The sequence below is a fragment of the Lampris incognitus genome, chromosome 6 (assembly GCF_029633865.1).
Source record: "Lampris incognitus isolate fLamInc1 chromosome 6, fLamInc1.hap2, whole genome shotgun sequence".
NCBI lineage: Eukaryota > Metazoa > Chordata > Actinopteri > Lampriformes > Lampridae > Lampris > Lampris incognitus.
The window spans coordinates 23184145-23211721 of record NC_079216.1 but is presented as its reverse complement, the minus strand read 5'-3'; the positions used below and the strand labels follow the sequence as shown (position 1 = coordinate 23211721).

Below are 27577 nucleotides of genomic sequence, written 5' to 3'. Positions count from 1 at the left end.
ATGACCAAGCTGTACAACCTGGGCCTCAGGCCAGATCTTCTGTTTCGAGCTCACCTGCAGATTACGCTGAGAGACGGAGCTAAGAAGAGGTTCTCTTCGGCCGAGAAGGCTGCAGCCTCGGTGCCCAGCTAGTTTAGCCGCTAAACTGGCCTGGGCTTATCGCTAGCCGTCATAGATGTAGGGCAGTATTCTGGGTGGGCCACTGGAGGTCGATACTGCGCTATGTATTCCCTGAGAGTTCAGCAATTGTCGCTGTTTGTCCCTTACGGGACACTGCATTCTGATATGTGTTCCGTGTGGGACGCCATCTGGCTTTAGTTTGTTTGACTACCTCGTAAGGTTATGGACCAGCAGCTGTTGTGAGCAAATAAAATGCCACCCGGTCTCAACCACAATCCAGAACCTCCGTGTCCGGTGGTTTCTTTTCTCCGCACAATACCTCACTACACACAAAGAAACACAACGCAGAGTCCCAGGGTGTGTAGAGAGGCCCCAGCACCAGTGGGTTACATACACTTTGCATATCGCCTGGTTTTTGTGCTGTTTGAAGAGCCCACTGGACTTACATGAGCTCAGCGAGCCATCATTTTGTGAATACACGTTTGACTATCCTGTTCGGATGGGGCCGACACTGCAGGTCGCGACTTTAGCATGCGAAGCCCGTGTTTTTACGGCGATAGACGCACATCTTAGCTACGGCTAGCTTGGGAATTTAGCAGCTAACAAATAATGGTAGTTCATTTAATTGGTTTTCTATTCTGTCTTGTCCTGCTGTGTCCTATGTCTAGTAGAGCTATTTTAGTATTGAGAGCCTCTTGGTACGTTTATGCCACTGGCAATGTTTCCCAACGATCTCTTTTACTAAGGGTAAGCCACAGTTGTGCTCCTGAGGCACTTTGTTATTCTTTTAAATCATTGCAATTTTCTTGCCATTGAATTTGCGAATTGATTGTTCATATATATAACATAACTGTTCACAACTATTTACATTTGTATAGGGGTTTTAATAAAGGGATGGGGATGCCGAGATGTCTTGAGAAGGAAGGATGATAAAGAAATGAAAGTTTGTGTCAATTTGTTTGGGAGAGAAGGTTTGTATTAACGGAAACAAAGGTACAGTGAGGTGGGAGGGGGCAGAACAGGGGAGGGTTAGATCTCTCAGGGCTTTAAGTCTGGTTGGGAGGGATATGACAGGGAGAGCCAGGTTAGGGTGGGTGAGAAGACCTCTTTGTTTGTCTACTCTTCAAGTGGGAGTTCTTTTTCATCGAACTCATGTACATTATATTGTGTTGTTCTTCCTCTACTCGTTGTTGCTTGCATTCTAGGACCGACCTGACATTCCTAAAGTTATACGCAATGTCATGGCTAGCGTGGCTGGTATAGGGGCTGGTGGCGGGCAGGCAGTGAGGATCATCTCGCTAAACACTGGTGGGTTGAATGCACCTGTGAAACATGCAAAGATTTTGGCACATATCAAAAGTGTGAACGCGGACATAATGTTCATTCAGGAGATACATTTATGTAACTCTGACCAGCATAAACTAAGTAGGCCTTGGATTGGATAGGTACGCCATTCCAAATTTAATCTGAAAATAAGGGGTACAGCCATACTAATTAGAAATGTACATTTTAGTCCTAATACCATCGTCACTGACATAAATGACCGCTATGTCATTACCCCTGGCATACTTTATCAAAAACCAGTCGTTTAAACATCAGTTTGTGCCCCCAACTGGGATGACAATAGCTTTATGAAATTGTTGCTGTCCTCTATCCCAAATTTAAATTCACACTTATTGGTACTGGGAGGAGACATGAATTGTGTTATAGACCCAACACTTGACAAATCTAGCCCAAGACATATTGCATCCTTAAAAAGGAATCAGACACTCTCTGCTTTTATGGACCAATATGGTTATGTCAACCCATGGAGATTCCTAAACCCCTCTACTAGAAAATATTACTTTTTCTCCCATGCACATTATTCATTCTCTCATATAGATTATTTCATCGTGGATAAAACACTCATTCCATCTATTGTATCCACCCAATATTCACAGATAACTGTATCAGACCATTCTATTGTGATTCTAGACCTTCAATTGGACCATAAGCCCAAGGGGTTTAGATTCTGGCGTTTTGACCCTCTTTTGTTAGCCGATGAAAACTTTTGCAATTACATGTCTGAGTCAATTACATTATTTTGTGAGACCAATGAAAATGAAGAGACTCCCACGCCTCTGATATGGGAAACCCTCAAAGTCTTTATTAGGAGCAAAATTGTTTCACATACGTCCCATGCCAATAACCTTTGTAAAACATGGCAAAAGGAAGTAGAAGAGTCTATCACCAACATAGACAACCAGTTGTCAACTAATCAATTACCCAATTTATATAAAGAAAGGATGGGACTCAAAACGGAGCTCGGTCTTCTAACAAGAGAGGCACACGGTCCCTTACTGTGCTCTCGGGGGACCATGTATGAACATGGAAACAAGTCTGGTCGCTTATTGGCCCACCAACTGAAGGCTGACTTGGCATCAAATCAAATCACCTAGACGGGAGATGATTCAGGCTCCCTTACTTCTGACTACTTCTTGGTGAGATTAATAATATCTTTAAAGCATCCTGCTCCCAGCTTTACACATCAGAATCTACCAAGGATTAAGCTCGACTGCTTAATTTTTTTGAGAATTAGACATGCCCACGATTTCTACCAGCAATTGCCAAATGCTTGATGCCACCTTAACACTTTCTGAAATTAAAGAAGCAATTAAGTCAATACATAGCTACAAGTCCCCAGACCCTGACGGGTACCCGACGGAATTTTATATAAAGTTTTCAGATCAGTTAGCTATTACTTGAAAAGTTTAATCAGTCTCACCACCAGGACTCGCTGCTGCGTACCCTTACGCAGGCCTCTGTCTCTCTGATTTTCAAGAAAGGCAAAGATCCATTGAACTGTGCATCGTATCACCCAATCTCACTTTTATCTGCGGGTGTGAAAATACTAGCAAGAGTCTTTGCTCGGCGATTAGAATATGTTATGCCCTCAATCATTTCGGAAGATCAGATGGGATTCATAATGGGGAGGCACTCTTTCACGAATGTATGAGGGCTTCTCAGCACCACTCACACTCCCCCCTCTACTGAACCAGAGGTGACCATATCTCTTGATGCTGAGAAAGGCTTCAACAGGGTGGAATGGGCCTATTTGTTTAAGACAGTTCAGCTTTAGTGAAGGCCTTGTTTCATGAATTCAGTTACTTTACTCTTCCCCTCACGCATCGGTGTGTACAAACACTCACTGCTGTGAACCCTTCCCCGTCTTCCATTGGATGTGACAAGGATGTCCGCTGTCACCGCTCTTGTTCACGATTGCTATCGAGCCACTGTCGATTGCTCTAAAGGCAGAGAGCAGGCTTAAGGGCATCCAGAGGTGGGGTACAGAACATAGTCTCGCTATATGCTGATGACCTGCTTTTATATGTGTGCGACCCCTTGTCTAGTATACCTCATATTCTTTCAGTCTTGGAATCTTTTGGTGTGCTCTCGGGTTATAAATTAAATATAAAAAAACGTATGTTTTCCTATCAATCAATTAGCTGCAGACTTACCAATTTTGTCAATACCTTTCAAACTATCTAACTCGGGGTTTAAACGTTATTACTAGATTCATCCATTTACTATGGGAACAAAATCTTATGGCACTAACAGCAACAGTCAAATCTGACCTACAGAGGTGGAGTCGTCTACCGCTTACTTTAGTGGGAAGGGTACAGATGATCAAAATGAACATTTTACCTAGATACTTATATGTTTTCCAATGTCTCCCTATCTTTTTGCCTAGATCGTTTTTCAACTCTCTTGATGGTATTATGTCCTCATTTGTCTGGGCTGGTAAGCATGCGAGAATTGGTAGAACCTTGTTACAGAGAGACAGGTCGTTTGGTGGGCTTGGCTTACCCAACTTCCTTGGCTACTACTGGGCCAACAATGCACAAAAGGTCATGCTGTGGTTTGTTTAACTTCCGAGTAGCTGATATCAGACTGAGGCTGACTCATGCACTTCATCTTCACCCCAGGCCTTGGCATTCTGCAACCTGCCCCTCTCCCCCTCGCAGTACACATCTAATCCCATTGTTATTGGCACTCTGAGAATCTGGTGACCCCTATTTACAATAATCGTTTATTTTTACAAGCTGGAATTGACCCTTGATTTACCTCTCTAAAGAGGAAAGGTGTCCAGTTCAATCATCAACATCCTTGATAGGGAGGAACGATGCAGGCTGCCGTTTACAAACTTCTACAGGCCAGTGGCCACTCTTTCGGGGATGAAAATGTGCACATCAGGGAAGAATGATGCTTTGAATGGGGAGTCAAAGAGGCCACCTATGTTAAGACGGAACGACCATCCCTGAACTGGGGGGGGGGGGTTATTATACTAGGCTGAAACCGGCCAGCTAAGTCCTCCTGATGGTGTGTGTGTGTGTGTGTGTGTGTGTGTGTGTGTGTTCGTCTACTGCTATCTCAGCGCCATGCCCTCGGTCTGTGTGGCAGGCCCAGTATAATGAGAAATGTTTAATGGCTCCATACGTTATCTGTGTCTTAGTGTGTGTGCTCAGTTTCTTAATCCAGTAATTAATAGCTAATCTCTCTAAATCAAACGAATGGGAATTAAAAGATCGGACTACTCAGCTGAAGATCAGAGCATGATTTCAGGGCTTACATAGCTTGGAGGAATTACACACACACACACACTCACACACACACACACACACACACACACACACACACACACACACACACACACACACACACACACACACACACACACACACACACACACACACAAAGAGAGGAGAATGAGAGCCGGAGACTAACAGGGAGACCGAGGCGGTGCCCTTTTAAAATGAACCATCAAGAGAAAACAGGAGCAATTATGGGGAAATTAAGGCGTGCACACAGTGACAGCCAACACCCAAATGGCCATTTTATGTTGTATGACTCAATACTGTGTAAAGCCCAGCTTTTATTTTTCTGCACTCTGCCTTACTCTGCTTATCAGCAACATATGTACCAATCAACCAAAGCATTAAAACCACCTACCTAATATTGTGTAGGTCCCCATTTTGCTGCCAAAACAGCTCTGACCCATCGAGGCATGGACTCCACAAGACCTCTGAAGGTGTCCTCTGGAAACTGGCACCAAGACGTTCGCAGCAGATCCTTTAAGTCCTGTAAGTTGTGAGGTGGGACCTCCATGGATCGGACTTGTTTTTCCAGAACATCCCACAGATGCTCGATCAGATTTAAATCTGGGGAATTTGGAGGCCAAGGCAACACCTTGAACTCTTTGTCATGTTCCTCAAACCATTGCTGAACAAATTTTGCAGTGTGGCAGGGTGTATTATCCTGCTGAAAGAGGCCACTGCCATCAGGGAATACTGCTGCCATGGAGGATCCTGCAACAATGTTTAGGTAGGTACATGTCAAATGTTACATGTCATGATAACATCCGCATGAATGCCAACACCCAAGGTTTCCCAGTAGATCATGGCCCAGAGCATCACACTGCCTCCTCCGGCTTGTTGTCTTCCTTGCTGCTCCTATAGGATGGGTTAAATGCAGAAAACACATTTTATTGTAACCTGTACAATGACAAAATCAAAGTGGCTTTCTTCTTCAGCCCTGACCGGAGCTGCGCCTGAGGGAGAAACACAGAGGGCAGTCTGACAGGATGTGGAAGCGGGGCAGGCTAAGCTAACTGCTAACCCATGCAGACCGGCAGTTCTGACAGTCATCCTGGCTGGCGTTCGTTCTCCTGAACAGTGATTTTTTTATTTTATTTTTTTTAAGATATGTGTTGGTTTGGATATATGTGTTCTTATAGTTTTTGGATATCAGAATCAGAATCAAAATACTTTATTCGTCCCCAAGGGGAAATTGGATATGTGTTTTTGTCTTTGTGTTGCACTGCTGTGGGCTGGGGAAAATGATGTTTCGTTTCATTTCATGTGCACAAGTGCATGAAATGAAATGACAAAGTGTTTCTGATTCTGATTCTTTCTTCTATAGTGTGTGCCATCTTTTCCTCAGGTAAACGACGCACATGCACCTGGCTGTCCACATGATGTAGAAAAAAATGTTTTTCATTAGACCAGGCCACCTTCTTCCATTGCTCCATGGTCCAGTTCTGATGCTCCGGTGCACATTATAGACACTTTCAGTGGTGGACAGGGGTCATATGCCACAGCCCCATACACAGCAAGCTGTGATGCACTGTGTGTCCTGACACCTGTCTATCATAGCCAGCATTAACTTTTTCAGAAATTTGAGCTACAGTAGCTCTTCTGTGGGATCGAACCAGATGGGCTGGTCTTCACTCCCCACACCCATCAATGAGTGTTGAGCACCTGTGAGCCTGTCACCAGTTCACTGGTTGTCCCTTTTTGGATGGTAGGTACTGACCACTGCATACCAGGACCACCCCACAAGACCTGCCATTTTGGAGATGCTCTGACCCAGTTGTCTAGCCATCATCATCAGTCAAAGTCTCTCAGATCCTTCCAACACATCAACTTCAACAACTGACTGTTCATTTGCTGCCTAATATATCCCACCCCTTGACAGGTGCCATTGTAATGAGATAATCAATCTTATTCACTTACCTGTCGGTGGTTTTAAAGTTCTGGCTGATTGGTGCCTATATCTTTTTATAAATCCATATCCTGTTTCAATTTTACATCCTTCTCTCCCTCCGATGTGTGACTAATGGTTTTCCTTGTCTCTTCTGTGTATGTGAATGGTGTGATGTGAGTCTCCTCTGTGTGTATGTGTAGTCCGTCCTCCTGCCAGGTCTACATGGTGATGGTCATGTGGCTCAGGTCCTGGGCTGTTCCAGTGGCGTCTGGACACTGCTTGGCATCCTCCTCATCATATATTTTATAATTCCATTATAATTCTGTTATCCTCTTCCAGTGTTGCATTGTGTAAATTGTGTAAACACAACACCCATTGCAAGGTGTCCATCTTGGGAGAGAGATCCCGCCTCTGTTGCTTTCCCTGAGGTTTCTTCCTATTTTTTCTCCCTGTTAAAGGTTGTTTTTTTTTTTTACGGAGTTGTTCCTTATCTGATGCGACGGTTTAAGGACAGGATGTTGTGCTGCTGTAAAGCCCCCTGAGGCAAATTTGTAATTTGTGATATTGAGCTATACAAATATAATTGACTTGACATATGGACCCCCTCTCTTTGCGGCAGCTATTAGCCAGAACAAGAGAGAGACTGAAGATTGGGAGAAAAGGGTAGATGGAGTGAAAGACAGTTAATGGTCATTGTACTGCCCCTTCGACTTGTTTTACCTTGGTGGGTTTTGTTGTGTGCTGCGGTAGTGCAGTATAAATACGGTGTTATGTGCACCATGCTTGTTGATATATTTTGTTCTTATTTATGTTCCATATTTTATCTTTTATTTCTATTTGTTTCTGTTTTTCTTGTGATCTTGTTAGTTTTTTTCTTTTCTTACTAGAGTGTGAGTGTCTGTAATAGAACCCAATTTCCCCACAGGGATGAATGAAGTATTCTGAAGAAGGGGGGGCGCGAGAGAGAGTGAGAGAAAGAGAGAGACTTTGACTTTTGATGTTTTTAATGAACAGTCACCTTATAAAACAACACAAACTATTTATATACTTAAAAAAAACTGACATACAATCTACACTTCACAACCGCCACACCCACACACACACCATCAGACCCTCGCCACCATCCTCACATGCGGTTCAGTTTTACATATGGTTGTATACATGCTGATCACACAACCATTACATACAGTCAAGCCCCCCCCCAACAAAACATGTAGCCCTCCCTACACACCAGACATGTTCAAAGCCCAGAGTATTATCCACCCAGGTGTAATACTCATACTCTGCTCTCAGCATGCATTTACAAGGGTCCTGAATAGGGCCACTGCGTCCACACACCCACTCCCTCTCACCTTGTTCCTCCTTGTAAGCCATGTGACAACCTTATCTTGGCCAAACAAAAACTACCTGTACTACCTGTACCCAGTGGCGCCCCCAGAAATTTTTCATAGGGGTGGCCAAATGGGGCCAGAGAAAATCTTGGGGTGGCACACCAAAACCAAAAGCCATGACTGAATTTCGGGAATTCTATGATGCTGTTGTAGTATACTGTATAGCCAAGTGGAAAACTGTCAATATGAGAGTTAAGAAAAATATACATTATTGATTTAAATGAACAGCACCTAATGCAAAATATCAGATAGAAGCATATTATGCATAATCAGAAGCATATTCTGCATATGCGACTCGTGGCTGGGGGGGCCAGCGGGGGGGCCAGGGATAGTATCAGGGTGGCCGTGGCCACCCCTGGCCACCCCTTGGGGGCGCCACTGCCTGTACCTCCTGTGGGGAGGGAGGGATCTGAGCAGTCTGATTATGTATGTATGTATGTATGTGTAACCAGGTTAAAATTAATGTTTTTATTTTATTTTGTTTGAGTATGAAATATCACCAAATCCTGTCTGTGTGCTGTTATTTGTGTTTACTACATTTTATTTTATGTCATTATTTACTTTTATGTATGTTTTACAACGACCGTCATATACGTGTACTGTCGCTTTAAGAGAGAGGTCTTGTGGGTACATGGAAGAGGGAACGCGGGAGAGGCCATTTTGTTTTGTGGGAGGAGTCTCAAGCAGCAATCGAGCCGAGCCACACGTGTTTCTTACCGTAGGACAGTTTTTTTTGCTGGTTGAGGAGAACGTAACTTTGAGTATCCCTGTAAGAAGATACTGCAAGCTGTGGGATAAAATACTTGTTTATCCTTTCTTACATCGGAGTCCCGTGGACGGTTTCTCCTAACGCACACGAGTGAAGTCCGGGTAGTGGTTGAACTTCGACCCCCACGTCCGTAAGAAACACCGCTCCCGCTGGAGGACTGGACGTTTGTCGAAGAGTTTGAAACCAAAATAAATGGCAAGGTGGGCCAAATAGAGTCCTGTGTGTCCCCCCCTCCTTCTTTGATCATGATGATGATGATGATGATGATGAGAAACTGAGGGCCCCCACAACACCTGGGACCCCACCGAAAATAGAACACAACGCAGAGCTACTGATGAGAGTGACGGGCGTGCAGCAGGCTGACCAGCATAGAATAGCATAGGACTGCCCCCGTTACATTGGTGCCGTGACCCTCCTGGATCCTGAGAGCGACATCAGTTGCTCGCCGCGGGAGGCTGCTGTCGTCATCAAGCCCCAGACGTCCTCAGGTATTTCTACAGACTGTACACTCATGTTACAGTGGACTGGAGTTGAGCTGTGTGGACACTGGACAGTCATAGCTGTGGTTACCATGGACTGGGCTTGTGAACAGGACATTTGTATATACTGAAGGAAGAAAAACACACGGAAAAAAAGGGAAAAAAGGTTAATGTTGATGTGATTGAAGGACTCGTGTGAATAATCTATTGATGTAAACTACAGGATATGTGCATATGTGATTAATCTATTGGTGAATTTGCTGATTGTGTGTGATTGTTTCAATCTCTTAGTGATTTCTAGATTCAGTTATTTAAATGAATTGAGCTTTTCACTTTTTTATTTTATTTTTTATTTTATCTGAGTGTTAGAGGTAGGAACATGGCAGAGGGTTGTTCGTACGTAGGTGGGGGTAACATTGCTGATCAGGATCTTTTGGATCGCCAGTGTGCTATGGAGAGGGGTTACCAGTTAGATGTGGGTGGGGGTTTATGGCTAGGTGTAGGTAGGAGTTTCGGGCAGCTCTTAGAGGGCGGGGAACCAGACACCAGAGCACCAGGACCTAGAGACCTGACCACATTTGGCACTCCTCAGTTCACCTCCACACGCTACGTAGAACGGGCCAGGCCAGGTATCAGCGAAGGGGCTGTGCTAGGTAACAGCGAGCAGCCAGTGGGTGAGTTAGCAATGCTCATTACTCAGTTAGCAGAGAAGATAGGAGAGTCAATCACTGCTAAGCTGCAGGAAACACAAGTGCTTAGAAACACACACACAGACAGTGGTAGGTCTGCTGAACAGCGTTTGGAGACAGCTCCTAGTGTTAGAGTAGTAATGCAGACAGATGCTAGGGAGCCTCCTATTTTCAGGGGCGATAGCTCTGATAAGTTTACAGTTCATGAGTGGGAGAGCCTTATGACTTTGTATTTGAGGAAGCGAGCCATTCCAGTTAGTGAGCAGTCACATGAGATTCTAGCTAAGCTTATGGGGAAAGCAGGGGACGTGGTGAGGATAAAGCTGCGCAACACATCTGTCGACCACATAACGAACCCCCACATTATTTTTGATGTACTGAAGCAACACTTTAGTGACTTCACATACTCGAGTATGCCCCTGGCGGACTTTTACAGTACGCTGCCCAAGCCAGGTGAGGACGCTATGGAGTATTGGATTAGGCTTAATAAGACAGTGGAGGTGGCTGACGAATGCTTGAAGTGGCAGGGCCGTAGTATTGAAGAGCCAAGCCACGAGGTAAGCATGATGTTTATCAAACACTGTCCAGATCAGTCTCTTGCCAATGTTTTTCAAGTTCAAGTCCGCAGGGAAATGGTCTGCTAGCGAGATCCAGGAGAGGCTTGATGAGCACATGCTGGAGAGGAAGTCCCGTGTTGCTGCAGGTGGACAACGTGAAGCAGGCGCGGTAGAGCGTAGGTTCCATTCACAGGTTCATGTCCCTGTAGTCGACATGGCTCCCGACTTGAACACGACCGTGTCGGTGGTGCCATCTCCCGTCCCGGCTCATGCGTCATCTCCTATACCATTTTTTGCAAGGTCTCCTACACCGTCTCCCGCACCGTCTCCCGCACCTGTCTCTGGTGGTGATGACTATATGAGGAGTTTGGTGAGCTTGCTAGACCGTTTGGTCACAATGCAGACTCAGGTTCCAGTTAGCGCTGCAGTCCGGACACCGACGCTGACTCAACCGCCAGCTAACGCCGTAGGGCGGGTGCCAGACACACCACAGAGGTTGTGCAGGATTTGTAAGTCTCCGGATCACTCCACATTTTCCCACTGCAGCCGGGAGAACCGATGTATAAACTGTTTGTCTCCTGGTCATTGGAAGAGGGACTGTCCTCACCCTCAGCCGCCCAACCAGCTCCGTTCTCAGCCTGGTGGAAGAGCTGGTCATCAGTCTTGTCCGTTAAACTACTAAACCCACACCTAGAGAGGGATGGTGTGGGTAATGTAGATGTATCCCTCACTGATGTCTCCGACCTGGCTCACTTGTATGAAGACAAGTGTGCCAAAGCACCTCAGGGTTCGCGTATGGTCATTCAGGCGACACAGAGGATTCAGGCTTTCAGTGACTTGTTCTATGCTCCTGTTCTTGTCAACCAGAGTGTGCAGCTTAATGGCATGTTGGATACTGGCTCTATGTCATGCAGTATCAGTGAAAATGCAGTAGAGAAGCTCCGCTCTGGGGGTGTTTTACCTGAGAAGCAGCAGCCTGAAGAGAACATTGTCTTGATTGGCTGCGGTGGTCTGGAGACTAGGCCTGATGGTTTTTATGACCTCAACATGCAGCTTTATGGTGTTTCCTTTGTCATACCCACTCTGGTCGTGCCCGGTCAGCATGATGATCTGATAGTCGGCACAAACGTCATTAAACATGTGGCCCATGTACTCAAGAGTGGTACTGAGTACTGGGACATCGCGTCCAGACAGGAACATCCGTCTAGTCCTGACGTTGAACAGTTCTTGTCCATGTTCACGAATGTAGAGCGCTGGAGGGGTGGTGCCTGAGAAGATAGGTACTGTTAAGCTCACCCAGGCCGTGACACTCTTACCGAGGCACGAGCACTTAGTCTGGGGCAGACTTCCTGCTAAGGTGCCTATGTCAGCTGGAAGCACTGTTGTTGTGGAGCCGACAGACTCCAAGGCCATGCCACGCAGTGTCCTCGTAGGTCGACTTGTCACACCGCTCTGGGGTGATAGGTGGGTATCCATGACTGTTGTCAATCCATCTGACAAAACCATCACACTGAAAAGGAACTGCAAGTTGGCTGATGTGTTTCCATGCTTGGCGATTGAGGACTTTAATGTTTTCCAGGGACTGCAATCAGTTGCAGGGAGGCATGAGTCCAACGCCACAGATAGTGCCTGTCCCCCTGTCCAGCCGGCTAGGAGTTTGTCAGAGCTCGGACTCAGTGACATTGACCTCAGCTCCTGTCAGGTTAGTGAGGCATGCAAGTCCCAGCTCACTCAGCTGCTCACCGAGTACCATGACATCTTCTCCAGGGACTCTCTGGACTGTGGCGAGGTCAAAGGATACACACATCGCATCCATCTGGTGGATGAGCGCCCCTTTCGCTTGCCCTACAGGAGGGTTCCCCCAGCCCACTATCAGAAGTTGAGACAGGTTCTCACTGATATGGAGGAGAAAGGGATTATCCGGAAGTCCTCGAGCGCATACGCTTCACCGCTGGTTATGGTGTGGAAGAAGGATGGCGGGCTTCGGATCTGCACTGATTTCAGATGGCTGAATGCTCGGACCTTGAAAGACGCTCATCCCTTGCCACACCAGTCGGACTGTCTTGCCGCGCTGGGTGGTAACTGCCTCTTTAGTACGATGGACCTCACCTCTGGCTTCTTCAACATCCCAATGCATGAAGATGACAAGACGTACACTGCTTTCACGACTCCCCTTGGGTTGCATGAATACAATCGCATGCCACAGGGCCTTTGTAATAGCCCTGCAGCCTTCATGAGAATGATGATTGGGATCTTTGGGGATCTGAACTTCACGAAGCTTTTGTGCTATCTTGATGATCTTCTTGTCTTCGCGCCGTCAGAGGTTGAGGCTCTGTCGAGGCTCCGCACTGTGTTTCAGAGGTTGAGGGAGAACAACTTGAAACTGGCTCCGAAAAAGTGTCATCTGCTGCAGAAGCGGGTGCGGTTTTTGGGCCACGTGGTTGATGGCGGAGGTGTGTCTGTCGATCCCTCCAAAGTAGAGGTCATCTCCAACATGACAGTGCAGGATCTCATGGAAGGTGATGGGTGCACGCCTTCTGTTCGTAGGATCAAATCTTTCCTTGGTATGGTATTTTACTACCAGCATTTCCTCCCGAACTGCTCCTCCGTGGCTAAGCCCCTGTTCGCCCTTACAGCTGGACAAAAGAGGAGGGGGAGGTCAGCTAAGGATAAGAAGCCCCATGGCAGCTTCCGTAAGCTTACCTCCGCAGACTGGACGGTGGAATGTGGGGAAGCATTTGATCTGTTGAAGACGATGTTACTGGAGTGTGTGGTGCTTGCCCATCCAGACTTTGAGGTGCCTTTCATTTTGTCGGTCGATGCGTCTTTGGACGGACTCGGCGCGGTGCTGTCTCAAGTGCCCTGAGGAGAGTCCAAGGCCAGACCTGTTGGTTTTGCAAGCAAGTCCCTCAGTGCCTCACAGCGGAAGTATCCAGCTCATAGACTGGAGTTCATGGCGCTGAAGTGGAGTGTTTGTGAAAAGTTCAGCCACTGGCTGAAGGGTCAAAGCTTCACCGTTTGGACAGATAATAATCCGCTGACTTATCTCCTAACGAAGCCGAAGCTTGACGCGTGTGAGATCCGCTGGGTGTCTAAGTTGGCGTCTTACACTTTCGATCTCAAACACCTGCCAGGGAAGAAAAACGTGGTGGCGGATGCCTTGAGTCGCGACCCTTTTTCCAAGCCCGTCAGTCAGAGGCTACTTAGGGAGCCCTACCCGGCCCTTGTTCAGGAAGCCGACGGGGTTGAGGGGGACTCTGTGCAGGATGTTTTCAGACTCAGTTGCCAGTCCCAAACAGTGAGTAGTGCGCGATCTGGGTTTGCTTGTGATGCAGCTGAGGTCAGGGCTTTTTGTCAAGCCAAATGTGACTGGCCTGATGCATCAGTATTCACAGCACTCAGTTTGGTCCAGCACGTTCAGCATCTGTCGGGTGGTCAGGATACACTGCCAATGTTATCCACCGAGGAGCTCAGGTTGAGTCAGGAGCGGGACCCCTGCATCTCCAAGGTGTTGCCCTTTGTCGCTGTTCGGAAGCGGCCATCGAGACGTGAGAGGCATGGTGCTGACCAGAAGGTCCTCAGGCTGCTGAAACAGTGGGAGAAGTTGGAAGTCAATGATGGTGTCTTGTACAGGGTGACAAAGGACCCAGTGTCCAAGCAGAGGAGGTCTCAGTATGTTTTACCTCTGAGTCTGTCTGGCATCCACGATCACGCTGGTCATCAGGGCCAGGACCGTACTCTCTCTCTTGCAAGGCAGCGTTTTTATTGGCCTGACATGGAGAGGGATATCAGAGCATATGTCAGATGCTGTCGGAGATGTGTGTTTGGGAAGACCCCAGAGCCAGCTGCTTGCGCGCCCCTGGAGAGCATTAAAACCTCCGCACCGATGCAGCTTGTGTGTATGGATTTCTGGTCCGCTGAGGACAGTAAGCAGCGGTCGGTCGATGTCCTAGTGGTTACTGACCACTTCACTAAGCTTGCTCACGCGTTCCCCTGCGCCAATCAGACAGCGAAGCAGGTCGCCAAGAAACTCTGGGATCATGTATTCTGTGTTTACGGGTTTCCGGAGAGAATACATTCTGACCAGGGCACAAACTTTGAGAGCAACCTGATTGCAGAGCTTCTCAGGTTGGCGGGTGTAGCGAAGTCCCACACGACGGCCTACCATCCTATGGGTAATGGCGGGACAGAGCGGTTTAATCGCACGATGGGGAATATGCTCCGTTCCCTTCCGCTTCAGCAGAAGCAACAGTGGCCTCAGCAGATCCATTCTCTCACGCTCGCGTACAATGCCACTGTTCACGAGACCACGGGTTACGCGCCTTTCTTCCTGATGTATGGGCGTGTCCCAAGACTGCCGGTGGATGTTATGTTCAGGCAGGTTTTGCATGACCCTCACGTTGTTGATTATGACTCTTATGCTCAGTCTCTGCTTTCCTGTCTAAGGAGTGCAATGGAGATAGCTCAGAAGCACTCCACGGCTGAGCAGCAGCATCAGGCGCGACAGTACAACAGACATGCCAAGGGCACTGTCCTGTCTGTCGGGGATCGTGTTTTGGTTGCGAACCAGAGTGAGCGAGGGAAGAGAAAGTTGGCTGACAAATGGGAGAACGGAGTGTACACGGTTGTCGGTGTCAACCCCAATATCCACGTCTACAAGATTCAGGATGCAGAGGGGCACACCAGGGTGGTGCACAGGAACCGTTTGTTGGAGGTCAACTTCTTGCCCCTTCCTGAGTTAGATCAGGGTGAGGAGTCCAGTACAACCAGTCAGTTGTTTGACTGCGCAGAGTCCGATGAGGAGGACAGTGCAGATGTCCTGACGGTCTCAGGGGATGCAGTGGGGCTAGCAGTCTCATCACTTGGAGACTCGCCTAGATCTGAGTGGGCAGAAGCGGAAGAGTTCATTCCGTCTAGTCTGGTAGTCAGTCCTGTGGGGGCCACTGCTCAGTCTCCACCTAACACACACGCACCACACAACACACATGCACCACACATAGAGGCATCACACTCACTCGATGTAGGTGTTATATCTCACACTGATTCGCACACAGAAGCACCACACTCACTCGATACAGATGTTGCAGCTCGCACTGTCTCACGCACACAAGTAGAGAGCGATGGTCGGGTTAGGACACGCACAGGGAGGGTGGTGAGGTCAGTGAACAGGTTAATAGAATCTATGGCTCAGATGCCATTTCTACGGAGTGTGAGGGTTTGAACTTTGATTGAGGTTGGAGTCATTCAAACTAGTTTAATGTGAGTTATTAGGTGTCTATCAGACAGGGTTGTTTTGGGCCAAGTGCATGGTGTGGCGTATCAGGCGTCACATTGATCTAGGGGAATACTAAGACTTGCTCAACCTCATTATTTTCTGAACCTCGTAACCGAGGTAGCTCCTAAGTTGACTGGAGGACTAGGTCCTTCTTTTCACTTGTGCCAGTAGTCAGTGATGGGCTTTTCCTTTCCTCTTTCTCTTTTTATCCTGCTGTCAGGATGTTGGTGAATTCCAGGAGGGGTGAATGTAACCAGGTTAAAATTAATGTTTTTATTTTATTTTGTTTGAGTATGAAATATCACCAAATCCTGTCTGTGTGCTGTTATTTGTGTTTACTACATTTTATTTTATGTCATTATTTACTTTTATGTATGTTTTACAACGACCGTCATATACGTGTACTGTCGCTTTAAGAGAGAGGTCTTGTGGGTACACGGAAGAGGGAACGCGGGAGAGGCCATTTTGTTTTGTGGGAGGAGTCTCAAGCAGCAATCGAGCCGAGCCACACGTGTTTCTTACCGTAGGACAGTTTTTTTTGCTGGTTGAGGAGAACGTAACTTTGAGTATCCCTGTAAGAAGATACTGCAAGCTGTGGGATAAAATACTTGTTTATCCTTTCTTACATCGGAGTCCCGTGGACGGTTTCTCCTTCTAACGCACACGAGTGAAGTCCGGGTAGTGGTTGAACTTCGACCCCCACGTCCGTAAGAAACACCGCTCCCGCTGGAGGACTGGACGTTTGTCGAAGAGTTTGAAACCAAAATAAATGGCAAGGTGGGCCAAATAGAGTCCTGTGTGTCCCCCCCTCCTTCTTTGATCATGATGATGATGATGAGAAACTGAGGGCCCCCACAACACCTGGGACCCCACCGAAAATAGAACACAACGCAGAGCTACTGATGAGAGTGACGGGCGTGCAGCAGGCTGACCAGCATAGAATAGCATAGGACTGCCCCCGTTTCATATGTATGTATGTATGTATGTATGTATGTATGTGTAATTTACGTTTGTTTTTCCATGTTTTTTGTATTGTGTTTGTATTGTGTTGTGTAGGGGAAAAGTAGACTAACAAAAGAAATTGATAAAAAAAGACACCAATCATAATACATAAAATACATAATAAATATATACAGAATAGTCATGGGTAGATCCTAAATGTGGTCTAATATTAACATTTTCTTGCAATAAATAAATTCTAGCGTAATTTTAGAATGTCGGGTGACTAGAGTTTTGTGACTTCCAAGTGGGGTCACGAGCCAAAAAAGTTTGGGGAACCCGGTGTAAGGACATGATGTTGTGCTGCTGTAAAGCCCACTGACTGAAGCAAATTAGTGATATTGGACTCTGCAAATAAAATCGACTCGACAGTGGATTAAAAACACGTGCGCTTGACGCGAATGAAATATACGTAAAATGTAAAATTTAACAATAGAGGCCTAAAACACACTTGTGTATGTTTCTATTTTGCATTTGTTCACGTTAATATGATAAAAGGTTTTATTCAGATTTTCTCTCCCGGGGACTTTGACTGACAGCAGCGTTCCATTTGGTGTGGAACCCGACCCATTATGACGTCGTACTGACTCGACGACTTTACATTCCTTCGGAATTTTACTTCATTTCGACGTTCACCTTCATTGCAAACGCACGAATACTGAGTACAGAGCATCGTTCGAGCCTTGTTGGGAAAATAAACCCTGATAAATATCAACCGAGAGAGTTTATTTGCAGTTTTCCTCTGAAAAGTCGCACGTGGGATTTCTCAGGTCACAGGAAACCTTTCGTTTGCGACATGAACAACGAAGAGGAGCAGAAGTAAGTGTTCGGCTGTTGAGGCCATTTGGTAACGTGGCCCTTTTACTACCAATATGGTCATTATGGCTGTTTTTGAGTTTCAAAGTTTCAAAAAAAATATATAGACGTTTAGATCAATCACGCATTAAAAAAACAAAAAGGAGAAGATCTATCTAAAACGACCATCATCATGTCGCTATATATGACATGTTTTGGTCGCATCATTTCCTTCGCGAAGTTCATTGCTGTGTCCTAGAAAAAAAAACTAGCGTTCTTCAGTGCAGAGTCTAAATTTGATTGATTATTGCCAACATGTCTGGTTGCAGACGCCGTTTCTGACGGACCGTGACTACAACCGACGCGTTGCAGTATTTACAGGCGTTGGACAGCGACCATTTTAAATTGCTTGAAAAATAGTTATAAAAGTTGTTAAAATGCTAATCTTAGTGTCAGTTAGTTTCATAACAGACATACTAACATATGTAATGCATTAATATCTCAATTTGGGTATTTATCTTGACAGATTATAGAGTTTAAAAACCAAGGCGGTGAAAATGACTGCCAACGGTCGTTCTAGTAGTTTTTAATTTTCACTCGTTGTTTGGGACTATTTTAATATTTACTTCTAGTTCTTTTTTATATGTATATTTTGCGTTTTTGTGGGCCTCCTTACTTTTGTTAGTGTTTTCTGTTTTGTTTTTCAGGTAATATTTCCACTTTTTCAGTTTTGCTATTCAAGTTCGACCATGTCTCTGACGTGTAAAATGTTTAAAAATGATATTATAGTTGTTAAAATGTTAATTTTGGTGTCAGTTTCACAACAGACATACTAACATACATAATGCATTAATATCTCAATTGGGTATTTATCTTGACAGAATATAGAGTTTAAAAACCGGCGGTCATTTTGACCGCCCATGGTCATTTTAGGTAGGAGTGAAATCCTGGTGGTTCTAGTGTTAAATGTGAAGTCAACATTTCTGTTTCCTTCCAAAGAAGGTGGAGGAAGAGGGAGGAGAAACTTCTCTATGACAAGACCGGATGGTCTCAACAAAAGGTTGGTATACATTCTCACTCTTTTTCTCTGTCCATCACTCTCACACCAAGTCTCTTCTTCTTTTCACACTTACCTCATGCACTTTCTCTCATTCACGCTCCTTCTCATGATAATAATATATTTAATTTGTAATGCACATTTCATTACAAATCTCAAACTGTTACAGAGTGCCCCAGGGGCCTAAAATATAAAAAACAAAACAAAAACAAAACTCCTTCACTCAACCTTTCTTCCTTTTTCATCCAATTGGGGACCTTAACAAAATCCCTTTGGGCAACATAATAATGCTTATATGGAGCATCATTTACATTTAAACTTTGCCTTGGGTTCAAACCAGGTCATTGTAACAATCAAATGGACATGTTAAGAGTGAGACCCTTCGGAGTTGATTAAAGGATATATTTATCTTTAAAACACAAACAGAAACACACACGTGCACACACAAACACATACATACATGCAAACACTACGAAATGTTCTCTGTCTCTCTCTTTTTTTTATACATAGAAGGAAAAGCGTACATACTTCGTCCCCGTACTGGACTCAGACAATCTGCAGTGTTTCTCGGACCATCAGAAGTCCAGGATTACATTGCCAAAAATAGACCAGTGCCAGTTGAAAACTCATCCCCATGAAAAGCCTGTGGTCAGTGTCACTGATTTTCACTTCACCTGAAGTTATTTGTCTGTCTTCCTGTCTGTTGTGGTAGTTGTTGCAGCAGTAGCACATCAACATCATAATGATTTTGATTGTTATCTGTAAATTTCTCAATATTTTGGGATGAGCAGCAGCACAGAGAGTCGAAGGCACCTTGCCCAAAAGAGGAGAGGACAGACTTCAAGCCAAGCTTGGGTAAACAGCCACAGCAGAAACATCGCTTCTTTAAGGGACTCAGATTGCCCATGTCCCCTGCAGGTAAATTCTCATTTCCTATTTAGTATCTCTGTAACACACATTTCACCAGAAAGGTCGGAGGAAGCTAGTAAGCCTCACCCTCCAGCTGATCTAGGAAAGGGTTGTTCATGCATTGTAGAGATCTATGTGGGGGTCACACTTGCCACTGTTGGTCCAAAAGATTTCTGGATTCTGTGGGGGGGGGACAGCACAAAACTAGAAGTTGTTGGGATAAGAGTTAGGAGGATATTGCTTTCATAGTCTTAAAGTGAGTAGAGAAGGTGGAAGGAAAGGATCCAACGAAATAACCTCAGAGGTAACTTAAAATGAATAACTGCATTTGAACAGACTGCATCTTTTATATTACAGACATTACATGGTGATTAAGGGCTTTGATGTATCGCATTTATTAAGAGAAGCATGTTATATGTTACTTGTATTGTCAGGGACACTGTAGCTTTGACCTTTCCTTCCTCAGTGCATAAATACACCGAGAAGAGAGTGGCTCTTTCAGTTTTCATTTCTGTCCTCGCAGAGGCGTTGAGGGCCTTTGGTCATCACTTGACAGAGTTCGAGCGCGAGGAGATATTGGATTATTCAGAGATCTGGTACCTCGGTCTGCAGTCCCCTAAGATCAACAGTTCAAAGAGCTCCCCGCAAAACAATGGCTATGATGACTCACAGACGTACTATCTGCAGGTAACTGTTCTACTGTGATGTAGAAAGGGGGTAAATCTTGGGAAGCAGGGCATCATGGGGATCAGGGAGGTCATCCTTCGAATGGAAAGTGTTGGGCCCTCCATGATAATGAGCACTATTCCTGTTGAAGGGTCCCTGAGCAAGGCACTGAATCCTGCAACACAGAGTATGCTGGTTTTATATCCGTTATTTGACCATCCTTCTTCCCAGTTGGTCTAATCACTAAAATAAAAAAATTAGCTGGTAGTTTGTCTACTCTTCCCATAACGTTGGCGGGCATAATGGTCACTTGTTGTCTAGATCAGTAATTGAAATCTCTTTCCTTGTTGCATATTTGTCTTTTGCTTTTGGTTTTAGCACTCATTCAAAGGACCAACCTTTTGTCCACAGGTCCTCCATGACCACATTGCCTACCGTTTTGAGGTGTTGGACGTTTTGGGTCAAGGTATCTATGGGCAGGTACTAAAATGCTGGGACCACAAGGAAGAGGAGTTTGTGGCTATTAAGCTGCTGAGAAGCAAAAACTGGTAAAAAAAATGTCACCAATTCTTTCACATGCATATACAACCAATATTGAAAATGCAAATTTTAAGAAACATTTATCGCATGCATTTTTACATGTATGCAGAATCCTGGATAACACATTATGCCCTCAGCAGACCTTGTATGGGAAAAAGCTCATGCATCTGTGGAACTGCATGCACAACAGCATATATATTCATACAGAGACACCATATACATTATAAATATTCTCTTCAATATCCCTATGGAAATTAATAGGTCCAGACATGCTGCAGTGTCCCATAGTCCCATAGTTAGTTTATCTAAGATATCCCTGAACCTGTGTTCTGATAACAACAGGTTCTACTGTTGTATTTGTACCCCATGGCACATGCGCATTAGCAAATGTTAATTATTATTTCATCTGTTTACATAATATTTTTAATTTACCCTAGTGTTCCCATTGGTTGTCCTGATGCATGCTGGTATAATGGTCCAATTCTGATTTGGGCCGGTTCTAAGTTCAATCTAATGAGATACAATTAAGATGTTATGATTCACATAGTGTAGCAGTCACCTTTATTGCCAGAGATATCATGTTCCCGGTGCTCCTTTGCCGTCCAGCTTTTATCAGTATGGGAAGAAAGAGGTCAAGATCCTAGAAGTCCTCCGAAAGACGGACAAAATGAACGTCTACAATGTCGTCCATATGAAGGATAATTTTTGCTTCCGGAAACATTTGTGCATCACCTTTGAACTGCTAGGGTAAGCTAAAAAAAAAAAAAATATTGTTTCATTTCTAATGAGTCCTAATTTCGGGGACTACTGAGCCACACATCATTTAAGTGTGACAAATGTTGCTCACTGGCATACATGAGGCATACTGTCCACTGTTTACCCCAACTGCCCCACAAAACTGAATTTCCCTTGGGATAATTAATGGTATTTAAACCTGTTTCCAATCTGACTTGTTTTTCCCAAGAATAACCCTGGAAGAGAAGAAAAGGGCCAACAAGCGCCTCAGCATGTCAGAGGTGAGGAAGTACACCACCTCCCTCCTGAAGTGTCTCTCGCTGCTCAAGAAAGAGAAGATCATGCATTGTGATCTCAAACCGGTACGGCTCATGATTACATGTCTACAGCGGGAATATCACTCTTTGGTTTAACATAGCCCAGACGGTGCTAGTTAACAGAGTATGATTTATTTTAGCACGGCACCAACACTTGTTCAACCATGTTTCTGTCCAAATTTCAAGCAAACATTTAAAAAGTTAATTAAAATGCAGATCGGGTGCATTGTGAACATTTTAACAATCCTTGCGTACAAAAATATGTCATCAAAAATATATGAGAAAAAGAGAAAGCTGAAAAAGAATGACTTGCAGAAAAAAATGGTCCTGCTCATATGTGTGTATGTTTCTCTTTCAGGATAACATTGTTCTGTCAAATGAAAACCCAGACAGCCTCAAAGTGATTGACTTTGGTTTAAGCTGCTATGAGAAAGATGCTAAAGGTTCGTGTCCATTTGTTTTTATTGTCTTATAAATCATGTTGTAAAGGTTAATATGAAACATAGTTGGAAGCACTGGTTCCTTATGGCAGTAACATGGACATGCAATACACAAAGCATATATACAGTACACAAAATACATAAAATGAGATTCTCTCTCTCTCTCTCTCTCTCTCTCTCTCTCTCTCTCTCTCTCTCTCTCTCTCTCTCTCTCTCTCTCTCTCTCTCTCTCTCTCTCTCTCTCTCTCTCTCTCTCTCTCTCTCTCTCTCTCTCTCTCTCTCTCTCTCTCTCTCTCTCTCTCTCTCTCTCTCTCTCTCTCTTCTCTCTCACAGGCAATTCCCACATCCAGGCTGTGCCCTATTGCTCTCCAGAGGTGATCCTGGGCCATATCTGTGGTGTTGCCATTGATATGTGGAGTCTAGGCTGCATCATTTTTGAACTCTGCACTGGGCATATGCTTTTCCAGGGTTGGAACAAGGCAGAACAACTGTCTCTCATGATAGAGGTAACTAGAAGAGTGGAATATATACACAATAACACTAACTGTGGTTCCTTGACCATTTAATGAGTTGAGATTTAGGTTCATAAATATTCATCCTCCAAAAAAAAACAACCCTGATTTTCTGTTCGTGTTAAATAGGATAGATAAAGCAAGTGAAACAACATTCACATAGCATGCACTACACCCACCTACACATAGCAGGAGAGGGATGAGTGCAGTACGTGTGAATTGTATGTACAGTGCTGCTTGAAAGTATGTGAACCCCTTGAGCAGTTTAGATGTTTCTGTTGTTTTACCATGATTTTCTTATTTTATCATCACCAGTTTTTATGTGTGAAATGTCAGATATATGTTTATCAATTGCATGTACTCATTTAGTGGGACTTGTTTAAGTAGCCCAAAAACTACATGAAACATGGAATTAGTGTATGTGCAAAAGTAAGTGAACCCCCAGCTGCATTGGTTAAGTCAAGCAGGTAACAGACTGTGGTGAAACACATTTGGGTGCTTAATTAATCATTTAAGCAGACCAATGCAATGAGACATCCTTGGGAAAGGGTTTGGCCTGCACTAATTAAAAGAGAGAGGAAACCAACCAAACCACTGTGGTCCCATACAAATCAACAATGCCGAGAGCAAAGGAGATATCCGAGGACATGAAGAAGAGGGTAGTGACAGCCCATCAGTCTGGGGAGTGATATAACACCATCTCCAAAAGATTCCAGCTCCATCCATCCACTGTAAGACAAATAATATACAAATGGAGGGCCTTCAACATGACAGCAACTCTGCCTAGAAGTGGACGCCCATTAAAACTATCACCCAGAAGCACCAGAAAAATAATAAATCAGGTAAAGGCCAACCCACACATCACCTCTACAGAGTTGCAGACCTCTCTGGTAGCATCTGGGACAAATGTGCATGTGTCTACAATCAGACGAAAATTGAATCGCCATGACATTCATGGGAGGGTTGCTAGAAGGAAGCCTCTGCTCTCAAAAAAGAACAAAGCTGCCCGTTTCAACTTTGCCAGAGAGCACTTGGACAAGCCAGAGGCCTTCTGGGAGTCCATTCTCTGGACAGACGAGTCCAAAATAGAATTATTTGGTCATAATCAAAACCAACAAGTTTGGGGAAAAGCCAACACTGCATATGAAGAAAAGAACCTCCTCCCAACAGTGAAGCATGGTGGTGGAAATGTGAAGGTCTGGGGCTGCTTTTCTGCTTCTGGACCTGGACGACTCCATATTATCCAAGGAACCATGAATTCTCCGGCATATCAACAAATTCTTGACCAGAATCTCCTGCCATCAGTCAGGAAGTTGAAGCTGGGACGAAAATGGATTATGCAACAAGACAATGACCCAAAGCATTCCAGCAAAACTACAAAGGAATGGCTTCAGAGAAAGAGGATTCGTACTCTGGATAGGCCCAGTCAAAGTCCGGACCTTAATCCAATTGAAATGTTGTGGCGAGACCTGAAGAAGTTGGTACATACCAGATGTCCCTCCAACCTCTCTCAACTGGCTGAGTTCTGCAAGGAGGAGTGGGCAAAAATCCCCCTAAGCAGATGCGAGACACTGGTTAGTGGTTACAGAAGACGTTTGGTTGAAGTAATGGCCTCAAAAGGAGGAGCCACAAGCTACTAATACAAGGGTTCACATACTTTTGCACATGTTAAATTTTCAGTTTTTGTGAAATAAACCACCTTTGTTGAATTAAATAATGAAAATATATGTCTTTTTGTGTGTGTGTCCATTGTTTGGAAGGTGTGCTTTACAAATTGGGATTTGGATGTATGTGTAATAAGCTTATTTTAATGTTTTTTACAAAAACAGTGACCATGTCTGGAGGGTTCACAAACTTTCAAGCAGCACTGTATACATATGACAATTCTGTTGGTTTTGATGCGTCAGTCACTATTGGTTTCATATGTTTTGCCAGGCACTGGGTATGCCGCCACAAGATTTTTTTGCATCAGCACCATATAAGAACATGTTCTTTGGTGAGCAGTTTGATTCCTTGATCTACTTTGTGATAAAAATGGAAAGATTTCTTGCCATCCGATTGTCAGTGCATTGACATTGTTATATGTGTATCAGACTCCAACGGCATGCTGATACAGAACAGTGAAAAGGAAATTCAGCAGCCCAGAAGGGACGATCTAGCCAGCATGTTGAGGACCAAGGATCCGCATCTCCTGGACTTCATTAAGCGCTGCTTGGAGTACGTGAGCTCCCTCACAAACACTGGAGATAGAAATTGAATAGTCTGTGTGTAAACCATGTATTTTTAGATTGTGGGTTAACTTGTCATTAGTATCATTTTTGCACTTTTGTACACCCTTCTTATGAAAGCATTTGGATTATTACACTCCAAGTAGTTTCCATTCCCCTGACAGCAGTTACATCAGGCCTTTAATAACTTTGTAGTGCAAATGGATATCAAGAAATTCAATGAACACAGTCTGAGTGTCTGTAGTTTGTTTCTAAGGGTGTTAAGACTGCAAAGCTTATCTAATTATTGGTTTAAGATAATTTACAATTTTTTTCAAAATATGTTATCCGCTAGATGGGACCCGAAAAAAAGGATGATGCCAGACGAGGCCATGCAGCATCCTTGGATCTTGCAGCACAAGGAGAGCAGCAGATCTCATTTCAGCCTCAAAAGACGAGGCACAACAACAGATGGTAAGAGGAGACATCTGAAAATAAAAGCTCATTTCTAAAACTTTATATATTACTCGTGAAAAAAAGAAAACATTGCCTGAAGTTCAACATCAATCAAATCATAAATTAATAAAGAGCTGGTCTGTAAGGAAATCCTCAGTTTTTCAACAAGGAACTTGTGATAGCCACTATTCTCACTATTCTATTCCAAATAGTGGCCCTCTCTTTGTGGAACAAGAAACTTCATTTACAAATACTTTCTGATTGTTGTTGGTAATTGCAGTGCCTGATTATCATTAAACATTTATATTAAGTTCCTGACCCAGGTCGCTTGTTTTGTGGTTCTTCTCAAAGCCTTTTCAAGGTGTGTTTTTATTAACTCGATTTTCTCACACAGTGGCCAGAAAGTCTTGTGATGGCATGGAAGTCAACCTGCTCGGTCGAAGAAAACTATCTCCTTTACGTCTGCCCCGATTGGAGTCTACCAAAAGAGCCCAAGTTCGGCAAAAGGCCAACAGGGCAGAGAAGGTGAACTCTGTCGTTTTGAGGCCCCCCACAACTAATGGGAATCAGGTCATCAGAATACAGCTCCCCCAGATTCCTCAGGCGGAGGAAGCGTCACTCAGGAGCTTCAGATCATCCAGGCCAATGAGTGGCAGACCAAACAGAACAGCTGTTGATGTCAAAATGCATTGGAATTTGTTTTTGTAGGTGTTATATGACCATGCGATGACATTAGGGGCATTTTAATTTTTAAAAGAGAGTGCCTTGGATTCTTCATGTGATTTTTTTTTTTTAAATCAAAACTCAATTTGGCCCTGAGAACACCACAATCAGCCCACAAACAAGTGCTGCACGGGAAGGCATACTGTATGGCGTATTGGTGGAGGTGATGAATGTTGATGACTGTCCATTCTGGAAACAAAGCCAAAAAGAAGAAAAAGAAGTGATTACTCCATGGTTTACTTGTGGAGACAGAAAGCTAGACGTGGGGGGTAAGGATACTCAGAGTTTAGTTTTAGAAACAGTTTTTGAAAATTGTCTCACTAAAAAGTGCCCTGTAGAAGATACGCCAGAAGAGATTTGAAGCGTGGAGATTGAAAACTACACAGATATCCACGATTGACTGTTGAAACCAAGAACTCATCTCTTCAACAGGATCTCATGTTTGCCTTGTGTCGTACCGTCCTTCTGTCACCTAGGTCTCTACGTCCTTCTCTAACCATCCTGCTCTGTTTGCATCTGGTTAAGGTCATGGCCCAACTATATTGTCCTCTTCTGATGTGTATATCAATTTACATTGCAGTAAAAATAAATATGATACATATTTCATCCAAATTCTACTTTTTCTTTGTGGTTCTCATTGCTTTACCGAAAGCGCTTCTCTATTGTACATATACATTCGACACTTTCAATCATACTGATCAGGGTAACTTCATCTTGCACTTCTTACTACCGGCTGCCATTCATGGAAGTTGAAGATTGTCCTGCTGCATTCATCTCTCAGTAAGGTCTTGAGCCCCCATGTCTTTGTAAGCGATGAAGCCTTCTCCTTGAAAGTGACCAAGTGAAACTGATGCAATCATATTCAGGTGAGCTTGCATCATCAAATACATAACTGCAGTTCCCGTTCTCACTGTCCCAATCATGTGGAGCCATGGAGAACCAATCATTGATTAAGAGGTGCCTGGTGTCACACGGGGTGTAAAATAAGATTATGTAATGTTAACCTGAAGAACTTCTGATCTAGTATTGATGGCCAACAAGTTAAATTTCAGTACTGACCAGGTGGCTTTTTCTGGAAACGAAGCAAGAGAGGTAAGGTTGAGATGGCTTGGACATGTGTGGAGGAGAGATGCTGGGTATATTGTGAGAAGGATGCTGAATATGGAGCAGCCAGGGAAGAGGAAAAGAGAAAGGCCAAAGAGGAGGTTTATGGGTGTGGTGGGGGAGGACATGCAGATGGCATGTGTGACAGGGGAAGATGCAGATGACAGGAAGAAATGGAAACTGATGATCTGCTGTGACGACCCCTAACGGGAGCAGCCGAACGTAGTAGTAGTACCAGTAGTAGTAGTAGTAGCAGTAGTAGTAGTAGCAACAAAGGATTCTTGTGTTGTATGCAGAGGTGGGAAGTAACGAAGT

General features: G+C 44.5%; 1 protein-coding gene across 1 annotated transcript; it reads left to right on the top strand.

The window, feature by feature from the left end:
• Positions 1 to 26112, top strand: LOC130114491 (dual specificity tyrosine-phosphorylation-regulated kinase 4-like). The gene is made up of 13 exons (XM_056282370.1): positions 1 to 120; positions 1326 to 1403; positions 19164 to 19301; positions 19445 to 19571; positions 20086 to 20249; positions 20640 to 20776; positions 21375 to 21515; positions 21733 to 21865; positions 22179 to 22263; positions 22594 to 22766; positions 24838 to 24989; positions 25335 to 25453; positions 26006 to 26112. Exons 1-13 carry the CDS (start codon positions 1 to 3, stop codon positions 26110 to 26112), a joined length of 1674 nt encoding a protein of 557 aa, XP_056138345.1.
• Positions 26113 to 27577: the final 1465 nt, after the last annotated feature.

What these genes read in the sequence shown, in the direction of transcription:
- LOC130114491 (XM_056282370.1), top strand. Translation starts at nt 1, where the DNA reads ATGACCAAGCTGTACAACCTGGGCCTCAGGCCAGATCTTCTGTTTCGA. An exon ending in GGGCTGGTGGCGGGCAGGCA is followed by an intron (nt 1,404 to 19,163) that starts GTGAGGATCATC and finishes TTTTATACATAG; the next exon opens with AAGGAAAAGCGTACATACTT. An exon ending in CACAGACGTACTATCTGCAG is followed by an intron (nt 20,250 to 20,639) that starts GTAACTGTTCTA and finishes TTTTGTCCACAG; the next exon opens with GTCCTCCATGACCACATTGC.